Raw genomic sequence first — 12,317 nt, 5'->3', positions numbered from 1 at the left:
TTCTTTGCTCTGGGCAGGGAGAGACCAAAATAATTGCACCTTAGATGGCCACTCACAAGCTTTTAAGATCCCAGGCACTACTTACTAAAGTAGGATGTGAAACACTGTCTTGGTGGACTATGTTGTGTCAGTTGACCATAGTGCATCCTGAGGCTGTAGTCCTGAGCCCTCATGTCTCACAACTCATTCCCTCATTGTGTTTGGTTAAGACTAAGAAGTTTTCATAGCTTTGTTCCTTGCATACACTACTATATTCATGGGTATATTTGCAACTAATATAAACACTTATGCAGAAATATTCTCTGTCAAGCCTACATGTATTTGAGAGTATACTCATTTGCCTTCCCATCTCTGATCAGTTTGAGTGCCTATCTAAGTATCCACTCCTAGATTATTTCTATTACTGTTGTTGCAAGATTGTGTATGTAATAGCATTTACCTTTGTTGTCTTTAATTCATGCGCTCCTCCCAATGTCCTCCTCTGCCTTGATCATTTTGTGCTGCCCCCCCCCATTGTATATTGCCTTTCCCTTCACCCAGGTTAACGTGTCTGTCCTCTAGTTAGTGACATACTCTCTTTTCCCTTCCCACCTCTGAGATGGATAAATTTCAAAGAATGATTTCCGTGTTTAAAGCTTTCCTTGACTTTTTACAAAAGTGATCTTATAGCGTATGTGTTCTTTTGTGATTGAGTATGTTCACTTAGCATAATGTCCTCTGAGCAAGAGCTTTTGATATATAGATAAACTTACTGTAAAATTATATTGCAAGTTAAAATAATTCTGAAAAAAGAATAAGTTGAAGGATGATTCTTATCCAAGTTCTTGACTTAATATAAAACTACAGTAATGAAAACAGTATAGTATTGGCAAAACATTATGCACATGTATCAATCAAACTAAACAGAGATTCCAGAAATAGATCCACAAAAATATACTCAACTGCTTTTGACAAAGATGCCAAGGAAATTAAATGGAGAAAGTATATTCTTTTTTTTAATGTTTGTATTTCATTTCTATTTTTATGTTTTATTTTAATTACAAAAGAAATTAAAGAACAACTAAAAGAAAATACAGATTAAACTGAAAAATACATACAAATAGGCTCACACCATTGGATATCAAGTTATATTATAAAGCGACAGTGAGCAGATTTTCTTTCTTGCACAAGATAGACAAATGACTAAAGAAACTGATTAGGAAGTCCAAAACACATATAATATGGACTAATCTGATTTCTTCACCATCCCTTATGTTTCTTATCTAACGTTTTGGTCTGCTGTTGTCAATTTGATCCCATGTAGATAGATCTTAAAGGTGCACAGTGCTTAAGGTAGGCATTCTGTACAAATAAAGATAGACAATCCTAACTAGTTAAGAAGATTTCAGGGGATATTTTTGGTTTAATGTTTAAATTTTATTTCAGGGCAATAATTTCAGATGTTCATCCCAACTCTATGGCTCCATAAAGTCTAGATTCTATGAGAATTTTAAATTCTGTTTGGTATTTTCCTCCTTTTGTTCTCTATAGAGAATCTTTGATCAAAACATTCAGTAATGGTAGCTAGGTATTGTGTAGTTTTTCTGGTCTTGTGGCAAAAAAATAATAATAATAATAGTTGTGCATGGATGTAATTAAACACACTTTCCATCTGTTCTTCCTATTCCTGATTCTCCTTCCTCTGTGGCTCCAGGGAAATAGAGACCAATTGTTCTAACTTTGATGGCCACTTGCAAATTTTTAAGATCCCAGCCACTGTGTAACCAACTAGGAGGTAGAACAGAAACACTAAACACATAATTAACTGGGATGTCCCAAGAAATCATGACCCTAAACCTCCAGACCAAGTAACTAAATACAATGAGGTTTTTGGTTGCACATAAGCAACCTCAGAAGCTACGTTTTTTTTGTTTGTTTGTTTGTTTTTTTCTGTCTACATGGTAAATATATCTATCAGACAATTTTTGAAAATTCAACTTTTTTATAGGTGTACAACTTGTTGAGAGTAATTTTGTTAGTTGGCTGTGCCACCATATGTTAGGCAATGTGATTTTTCCCGATGTCCATATGCAATAATAAATGAACATCAAAGCTTACCTCATGTGGTCTAGTATGCCAGAAATGACAAACTGAAGAGGAATGGCATCACATTCATTGTCAAAAAGAATATATCAAGATTGTCCTGAACCATGAGACCAGAAGAACTAGATGGTACCTGGCTACCACAGGGCAGGAGATCCTGGATAGAGTGGGAGAACAATGTAGGACAAAACTCAAAATCATAAAAAAAAAAAAAAAAAAGACCAGGTCTACTGGTCTGATAGAGCCTAGTGAGACCCCTGAGACTTTGGCCCCTAGTTGCCCTTCATATCTGGAACTGAACTCACTCCTGTGGCTTCCAGCCAAACAATAGGCAGACATATGGGGTGAACATTTGCATCAGGTAGGTACACTTCTTGGAGTGATAATCATGGGAGAACAGAAGGACAATATTTGTACAGAAAGATAGTTTGGGTGGCAGGAGTGCATGAGAGGGAAGGACACAGGGAAGAGGTAACAAGAGTAACTACAGGGAGGAAATGGGAAGAGAGTTGTTACATTGTGAGGAATTGTAGTCAATGTCATGAAGCAAAATGTGTATGAACTTTTGTATGGAAAATAAATTTGCTCTGTAAACTTTCACCCAAATTACAGTAAAATTTAAAAAAAAAAAAAATCTGTCCTGAAATATAATGCTGTCAATGATAGGACAGAGCTCTGGTAGCATAGTGCCTAAGGCACTTGACTGCTCACCAGAAGGCTGGCGGTTCAAACCCACCAGCCACTACTCGGAAGGAAGGTTGGGCAATCCTACTTCCGTAGTGATACTGCCTCGGAAACCCAAGGAGGGGTCGCTATGAGTCGGGGCCGACTCGACGGCACATAACAACAACAACATAGGAAGATCAGTTAATATCACTATTATTTAAATTAATACACTGACCACCAAAACCAAAGATGAAGAAATTGGAAATTTTTACTAAACTTTGCAGTCTGAAATTGACCAAACATGCAGTCAAGATGTATTGATAATTATTGGTGATTGGAATGTGAAAGTTGGAAACAAAGAAGAATCATCAGTGGTTGGAAATATACGATAGAAATGCTGGAGAGTGCATGATAGAATTTTGCAAGACTCATTTAAGTACTTTTTTCAACAACATAGGCAGCAACTATACACAAAGACCTCACCAGATGGAATACGCAGTAATCAATCAACTACTAATAATGTCAGAAAACAATACTAGACAAGTGCAAATTAAAAGAATCCTGCAAAATGGTTGACCTGTAATCCTCAAAATCCTCAAGGTCATAAAAAGAAAGATAGTGGTGTGGGTGAAGAATAATGAAAGCACCATGGACTGCCAAAAGAATGAAAGAAGAACAGCCAGAATGCTCCTTGGAAGCAAGGATGGCCAGACTTCGTCTCACCTCCTTTGGTCATGTTGTCAGAAGAGACCATTCCCTGGAGAAGAATGTCATGCTTTGTAAAGTGGAGGGTCACTGAAAGAGAAGAAGGCCCTCAACAAGATGGATTGACATGGTGGCTGCAGCAATGGGCTCAGGTATAGCTAGGGTAGTGAGGCTGGAACAGAATGAGGCAGTGTTTTGTTCTGTTGTACACAGGGGCGCTATGAGTCAGAGCCGACTCGATGGCACCTAATAACAACAACAACTTGATATTTAATGAGAAATTATTCCTAATTGTATGCATAATATAATATACATATTATTCCTAATATGTATGCATAATATGCATACTATATATATATATACATAGATAGATGGTTTATGATGATCAAATTGATTGTGTGGTTTTGAAAATTTTATTTTTCAAAAAAAGAACTCACTTCAAGAACTGAGTGAGTATGTAGATTAAAAACAAGTAAACAAATAGTCATGTCTCAACAAAAGCTCCAAAATTCTTTTCCAAAGAAATATTTTGTGGATAATGAACTATAAAAACCAGTGTTCCAAGTATATTTGCAACCAGACTCAAAGTTGAATTAATTAATTCACTCATTAGTTTAACAAATATTGAATGAGATGTTAGCAAACCACGGGCACAGTTAACGTGTTGAAGGTGAAGTTGTTAGTATAAGGTTCGGTGCTGGAAGAGAAATCAGGCCGGTAGAGTTTTGAAAGTATATTAAAGCATCTGCATGCAGATGGGCTGAGACCAGAATGGTGTCAGCCCAGGCTGAGCTCAACAATGCATCGGTGCCGAGCTGGGGAAGTTGGGAGTTTTCAGTAGGGTGGCAGGCAGTCTATCAGCAGTTCTGTTGTGAGAGAGCAGACCATAGCTCTCTTGGTAGCAGCAGTCAAGACAGTGGATGTTCAGCTGTGTTCTTGGAAATGTAAGCTTCAGTCTTTCTTTGCCATTCTGTCTGTCTTGTCTACCCAGTTCTTAAAACTGGGTTGTGGCCACTGTCCTGTTATTCAACTTAATTTTTGGAGAGAAAAAGTTTTAGGACTAAAGAATAAAAATAACATGAGAATTCTAATTCAAGACCTATATCTATCAGTTAGTAAAGCAGAAAAAGCCACTGATGTTATGGATGGTACATTCTAGTTAGATAACATAGGTGGGCAGGTGAACACATGTGCAGTAATAATAATTGAGTAATGTTGTGGACTATGAAGAAGAAAGCTGGAAGGGAGCAGTGTGCATCAGGGAATGGGGTGACTATAACATGGCCACATGTAAGCAGAGACCTGAAAGGGGTCGGGAATGTGACGGAGCATTCTGAAAGGAGGGAGCAGCAAGTAAAAGGCCCTGGAGCAGGAACATGCTTGGACTTGTCCAGGGATAACAAGGAATCAGTGGGAATGGCGTGAAGTGAGTCAGCAGGAGAGTGACAGAGCTGATGTAGCTCAACCAGAACTAAAGCATGCATGACTTGTGGGCATTAACCATTTAATATAATTTTCAGTAAGAATTAGGTTAATATTATCATTACTCTCAATTATTTATTTGTACAAAATATGAAACGTTGGTAGTCATGTATGAGAAAGCTAGAAAGAAAATAATAAAAAGGCTTATTATTTATCTCCTTTTCTTGTGTTCCATATCTTTTTCCTTTTGAAAATTATCATGCAACCATAAAGTTTCTAGAAGCTCTAGTGGCATAGTGCCTAAGGCGTTGGACTGCTAACCAGAAGACTGGTGGTTCAAACCCACCAACCACTCCTGGGAAGGGAGACTGGGCAATCTACTTCAGTGGTGCTACTACCTCAGAAACCCAAGGAGAGGTCGCTAGGAGTCAGATCCGACTCCACAGCAGTGCGTTTGTACAGTTTCTATCATGATTTAGTAAAGAGAAAAATTAATTCCTTTATAGGTCTGGATAAAATAAACCAAAAGCAAATATATTTAATAAAAAAATCATATCACCTTACCTTCATTTTGGACTCTTGGAAGTTTTTCAACTGAAGAAATAAGATTAGACATGAATTTGTGTCTAATTCACGAATTAGTTATTTTAATTTCTTTTCTTAAAAACTAGTGACACACCATTTACCTAATTATGAAAATTTCCATTCCTATGTATAAGTGTGCACATTTGACCCTTGCATAGTCTTCTATATGTGGACTTTTATGTGCATTGTTCGATATATTTGCTTGAATTGTCATGTGGTAGAGAACATGTGAATAAATCAAATGTTATTAAAATGGTTTTTGAAGAGCAATACCCAAATATTCTTCAGTCCCCTGTTCTGGTTCCCTGGTGCTGCTCTGACAAGAAATACACCACCAATGGGGTGGCCTTAACAAACAGGAGTTTATTATTACAATTTGGAGGCTTTAAGTCCACATTCAAAGTGCCAGGCTCTAAGGGCTGGGTGAAAGCCACTCAACCTTGGGGTCCAGCTCTGCCTCCTGCTCCCGGCCCACTGGAGCTAGGGGCATTTCTTCACTCAGACAGCTGCTGGCTGCTGAGGCTAAGAAGCCCCAAGGTTGACAAGTAAAAAGGCACAGTCCTGATGTTACCAAACCACACGGCAAGCCATTAACTTAAGTCCATTGTAAATCCCAAGGTCAGCAGAATATAGCAAGCTGGTGAGCAATGACACGGCTACATGCAGGGTCCAAGCATGCCATGGGCTAGAGATCATTCCCAAGGCTTCTCCTTATATACAGGAAGCAGACCACATCTCAAAGGCAGCTACTCAGCTGCTCGTGGTAGATCCCACCATGGAGTTGATTGCCAGTCTCATCATAGGGAATACAACCACCAGCTGCCCAGCCACTCAACCAGGCCCAGCCACCACATCCCCCAAGCCATCCTCATTCATGTATTATATTTATGCATATATATTTTAGTTTTTCTAGACAAAATATTTTTTATAAAGTCATTGTATCACCTTAGGAATTAAGTCCATTGAAGGTCTTGAAGTATGAGACATTGTAGAGAGAAGATCTGAAGGAATAGTAGGTAGTTGTGGATTCCAATATTAAAAAGTTAAGCAGAAAGACAACTTTGCCTTCTCAAGAACCTTCTTGAATGCACTCATGACATCTTTGTTCCGCAGGCTGTAGACCAGAGGGTTCAGCATAGGGATGATCATAGTGTAGAATACAGATGCTATTTTGTCTGTGTCCATGGAATGACTGGAGGTGGGCTGTATGTACATGAAGACAACTGTCCCATAGAACATGGAGACTGAAATGAAGTGAGAAGAACAGGTGAATAAAGCCTTCTGATACCCTTGAGCTGAGCCTATCTTTAGGACAGTGATAAATATGAATAAGTAAGATATCAAGATAACAAGAAGAGCAAAAAAGATATTGATGGTTGCCACACAAACAAGAACCATGTCACCAACATGTCTATCAGAGCAAGAGAGAACCCTGACTGCTGGAGCATCACAAAAAAAGTGATGGACCACATTGGACGTACAATACGAGAGGTGGAACGTGTCTCCTGTGTGGATGGAGCCATTCAGAATACCACCAACATAGCAACTGATAACAAGACGTGCACACATACCCGTTGTCATGGTGGTGGTGTAATGGAGGGGTTTACATACTGCTGCGTAGCGGTCATAGGCCATTGACGCCAAGAGAAGATTTTCCACTGAAGCAAATATTGCAAAGAAGAACATCTGAGCCGCACATGCATTGTAGGAGATGGTATTGTCTCCTGTAAGGAACCCAGCCAACACCGTGGGAGTGACAGCTGAAGAGTAGCAAAGGTCCACCACAGACAGGTTACTGAGGAAAAAATACATGGGTGTGTGGAGACAAGAGTCCAACAAAATCAACACAATCACTCCCAGGTTCCCAAACACATTGATGAGGTAAATGAGGGTGAACATTATAAAGAGAGGGATTTGCAGCTCTGGGGCATTGCTTAGTCCGAGCAGCATGAACTGAGTCACTTGGGTTCTGTTCTCCATTGATGTTATCTGGGAATTGAGAGTGCACTGTGTCAATGAGGGTTAAAAGAACAGAGTGTAACAGAAGAGACAATGAAGTGAAATTGAAATCAGTAAATACCATGTGAATTATTTCATTATAGCAATAATTTATATTTTGAGATTTTTGTATATATATACACCATGAGCTTGACAATGAAATTTATTGCATAAATTGTCTGTACAGTTACAATTATTGAAGCAGAAGGATCTTTCTGGAACATTTCCCTGTTTTTTGAATTTTATACATTCTTACTCTGAACCATAGAAAATGTGATAACTAGGCCAAGATAACATGTCCAGAATGACTTTAACTTCCAACTCAGTGCTCCTAAGCCTAATGAAAACGTTTATATCTCTTACCTGCCCACACTGCTCTAGACACCTTATATGCCCAGTCATGTATTCCTTGCAACAACCCTTTGAGGTTGATTAATTCTTATCCCCATTTAACTTGTGAGGCACAAAATGTTGAGTAATTTATTCAAATTGACAGAAATATTAACTGGCAAATCCATGCTTAGGATCCAAACACATGTCTTCTCAATAGTCTCAACTGAAATTAAATCAAATTTAATTTAAATCAATTTAAAGTTACTCATTGTCTCCATTGGTCCAAACTCTATGTTTAAGGAAACACAATGAAGTAACTGAGAGATATGTGTGGTAGATATGGTGACATAACTGCAGAAGTAGGGACATGTAAAGCCAGCAAAGACAATTGTGAAGCATTGGGAATAGAGGTTTGGTACTATGAAAAGGTGTGTATGTGTTCAATATTAGCTCTATCATTTACTGCCCAGCAGTCGCTGGTCCTAAACTAACTTCTTAGAGCCACATTTCCTCCATCTGTAAATATAAAGATGGCAGTAAGACCTACCTCAAGGTATTATTGTGATAATTAAATGAGATAATGCATAAAAACGGGGAGTAAAATTTGTGTGTTCACCATAACCTGCTTGGTGGTGGTGTTAGGTGCCATCAGTAACTCATAAGGTACCTGATGTGTAGCAGAACAGAAATGCCTGGTCCTGCACGATCCTGCTTGAACCCATAGTTGCAACTGCTGTGTCAAGCAGTCTCATGGAGGGTTTCCCTCTTTTTTTGAACCTCATACTCTAACAAGGAGCTTTGGTGGCACAGAGACTTTGAGTTTGACTACTAACCAGAAGTTTGGTGGTTCAAACCCACCAGCTGCTCTATGGAATGAAGGTGAAGCAATCTACTTTGGTAAAGACCTACTGCCTTGCAAACCCAATGGGGGTCACTACGAGCTGGAATTGACTCAACGGCACTGGGTTATATAGACTTTAACAAGCATAAGCCTTTCTCTAGCAATTGGTCTCTCTTGATGACATGTCCAAAGTAATCAAGATGAAGTCTATTCATCCTCGCTTCCAGGGACATTCTAAAAGTATTTCCTCCAAAGGAGAATTTTTTCATTCTGGCATTCCATGTTATACTCAATATTCTTCACCAATGGCATAATTGAAATGCATCAATTCTTTGGTCTTACTTTCTCATTGCTCAGATTTCGCATGTGATATGATGTAATTGAAAAAAGCAAGTCTTGGTCAGCTTCACCTTAGTCATCGAAATGACATATGCTTTCTAAGACTTTAAAGGGAAATTTTACAGAAAATTTGTGCAATGTAATACTTCAACCACTGTTAGTAGTAGGTATATCATTAGGTATAATATTAGGATGTGATGATGACTTTTATGTTGGTCTTGCAAAGGGTTGATGGTGACATACAGGCTTTCATCTGTTTTCTTTTTTAATAATTTTTAACTAGAGCTGATTAACTTTACTTCAAGGCCAACAGATAGTGAAAAAGATGATGTTACTACTCCATCAGAGTATCATTTATCCTATTTTTGTTTATGATTTTTATTTGTCTTCTTTTGGAGAGCCACATGATGTTTTGTAACTATCACTGAACTCCGTACTGCTGGAAGCTTTGACATTTGTATCTCAACCTTATTTAACTGTTTTAGAAAAGTGTTTAATCTATTATTTTGGGATCAAATAACTCATATATAACTTCCCCTCTGATTTTACAAGAATTTCACTACTTACTAAAAGTTTACAAGAAATAAAAAAACTTCCCTTGATTTTCTGTTAAAAAGAGAAAAACAGTTCTGATTTGTGAGTTTGAAATCAGAAATTCAGTCAGGGAATAATGCCTTGATACTGTTAGAGAAGCTGGGCCTCAGGTTCTGGTGAAAAGGTCCCATGATCTTGAAGTGATGGAAAGATGGAGGAAAGAACATTAACAAGCAGTCGGAAAACCTTGGTTGAAGTCCTTTACCTACCAAGCATTCTTTCCCTACCCTCAGAGGAGTCACTTGGACTTGGACTCACTACTGTCGAGTCAGACCCGACTCATAGCAACTCCTCCTTGGATTTCCGAGGCAGTATCACTGGAAGGAGATTGCCCAATCTTCCTTCCGAGGAGTGGCTGGTGGGTTTGAATCGCTAGCCTTTTGGTTAGCAGTCAAATGCCTTAGGCACTATGCTACCAGAGCTCTGAGGAGTCACTTACCTCTTCCTTATTAGTAAGACAAACATAATGAAGTGCCTGCTCCCACATACTTCACAGAATTATGGTTATGAAGAGCAAATATATATGATTTCCAGGTGGAGTAAAGCTAACAACAGCCTCCAGTTGTCTCTTGTGATGGTGCCTGAGGAGGCAGCAGGCTCCAGTAGGTGCAGCTGCTGATGCTGAAGCTTACAATCACCTGTAACTTTGAGTTGCCAAGGTAACAGGGCTCCCTTCCCCAGACAATCTGTGTGATGTACGTGTAGTAGCATAAGTGAAAACAAATCTTCCACGGGCTCGATAATGGTTTCCCAAGATATCAGGTCCTAATCTTTGGAATTTGTGAATGTTACCCTGTGTGATCAAGACTCTGCTGATCTAGATAAAGATCTAGAGATAGGAGAGATTACCTTTGATAATATAAAAACAATTCACAAAGAAAGTGTAATTTCACATTACTCAACATAATTTTCCTTTTGGGGTGTTCCCTATACTCAGATTTGGATATGGTTGCATGTGTGCTAACAGTTGATAACATTCATTTGAGTAAATGATTACCAAAGGGGTTCTCTGCACAGTCTTGTCCCTAGATTGATGTCTTATGGAGTGATGCCATGATGTCAGAGACTAATGTATGGAAACAAGGATGGAGTTACAAAGACACAGAGCTCTCAGGGGATGTCCTCCATGGGGGTGTCTACAGCTCCTCATCTCAATTTTCTACAGAAAATTATCTCATCTCAAAATTACCTCATCTCAATTGTCTACAGAAAACACGTAGGCCCATGGGGACCTAGGGGGGCATGCTCAGTGCAGGGTGAATACATGTTTATGTATCACTTGTTGTCATTTCTTTTTTCCTACTTCTGAATTATGTATTATTTATATACAGTAATATCCATCTTTTCTGGTGAATAATTCTAAACTTGGTCTAATGTCTATGGTCATGTAACCACTACTACAATCACAATGCAGAACTGCTTAATCAATTCAACAAATACCCTGTGTTTCTTGGCCAACACCTTCTCCCACCCACCACTTTTGGCAACCACTAAACTGTATTGTCTTCATATGGTTTTTCCAAGAATGTCACATAAATGAGATCCTAATATTTGTAGTTGTTTTTCACTTAGCATTTCAGATCCATCTATACCGTTATCTGTATCAGTAATGGAATCCTTCTTATTGTTGATTTGTATTCCATTATTGGACAGCAGCTGTTGTATCCATTTCCCAGTTAAGGGTCATTTATATTAGTTTCAGTGTTTAGTGATTACAAGTCAAAGCATTCCAAACACTTACCTAAATATTTTTGCATGAAAAAAGCTTTTTATTTTTGCTTTTCACATTTAATCTGAATAAATATAAAGGATCTGGATTTCTTGGGAGTGTTGTAAGTATATGTTTAATTTATAAGAAACTGACAACTGTTTTCTGAATTGGCTCTTCCATTCTGTATTCATACCAACAATGTATTCAAATTGCTTCACATCCTTGCCAGCACTTGTTATCGTAAAGCTATTTAAATTGAATTTTATTTTTATTTAATTTGGTTTTTTGCCCTTTCTCACAGAAGTCTCAATACATCCCCTTAGAAACATTTTTTTAAATACCCATTTGCCTTAACACTGAAGATCAGGCCTGGGAATGTTTTTTCAACAAATGAGACACAGCAATTCCGTTTTCTGCACAGTTGCCTCTGAGCACACACTCCCACTCAAACTTACTGCACCACATTTAGCACAGGCAAGTGTAGAAGCTAAAAAAATTATTCTGTATAGTCAAGTACATGGGGCTCAAATTCAGGAAAGTGATTTAACCTCTTCAAATTTCAGCTTCTCATCTGTAATAATACAATGTATCTATCATTAAATTTTCCAGAAGATTTTGTGAGATTATATTTATGTTGTTGTTGTTGTACACCTTTGAGTTGATCCTGAGTAATAAAGACCTTATATGGCATAGCAGAATTGCTTCATAGGGTTTCCTTGACTGTAATCTTTATAGAAGCAGATTTCCAGGGCTTTTACGTTATGAAGCTCCTGGGTGGGTTCAAAGCACTGATGTTTTGGTTAGCACCTTTGTGCTTAACCATTGTGCCAACAGGGTTCCTTGAAATTATATATCTATATCTATATCTATATCTATAGGAGTTCTGGTAGCATAGTGGCTAAGGCACTTGACTGCTAACCAGAAGGCTGGTGGTTCAAACCCACTAGCCACTCCTCGGAAGGAAGATGGGGCAATCTACTTCTGTAGTGATACTGCCTCGGAAACCCAAGGAGGGGTCGCTATGAGTCGGGTCTGACTCAA

General features: G+C 38.4%; 1 protein-coding gene across 1 annotated transcript in view; it reads right to left on the bottom strand.

Annotated features, from left to right (window-relative positions):
- Positions 1-6,495: 6,495 nt before the first annotated feature.
- Positions 6,496-12,317, bottom strand: part of LOC103208206 (olfactory receptor 5B3-like) — an 8,407-nt gene continuing 2,585 nt past the window's right edge. The window contains exon 2 of the mRNA XM_007953884.2: positions 6,496-7,449. Within this exon, the coding sequence (XP_007952075.1) occupies positions 6,496-7,440 (945 nt within the window). The 5' untranslated portion in view covers positions 7,441-7,449. The remainder of the gene's footprint in view (positions 7,450-12,317) is intronic.

This window comes from Orycteropus afer, unplaced genomic scaffold (genome assembly GCF_000298275.1).
Source record: "Orycteropus afer afer isolate SDZICR_OR568_19922 unplaced genomic scaffold, OryAfe1.0 scaffold00419, whole genome shotgun sequence".
NCBI classification, from domain to species: Eukaryota; Metazoa; Chordata; class Mammalia; order Tubulidentata; family Orycteropodidae; genus Orycteropus; species Orycteropus afer.
The sequence above is the reverse complement of the archived record's forward strand: the minus strand, read 5'-3'. Positions and strand labels throughout refer to the sequence as shown.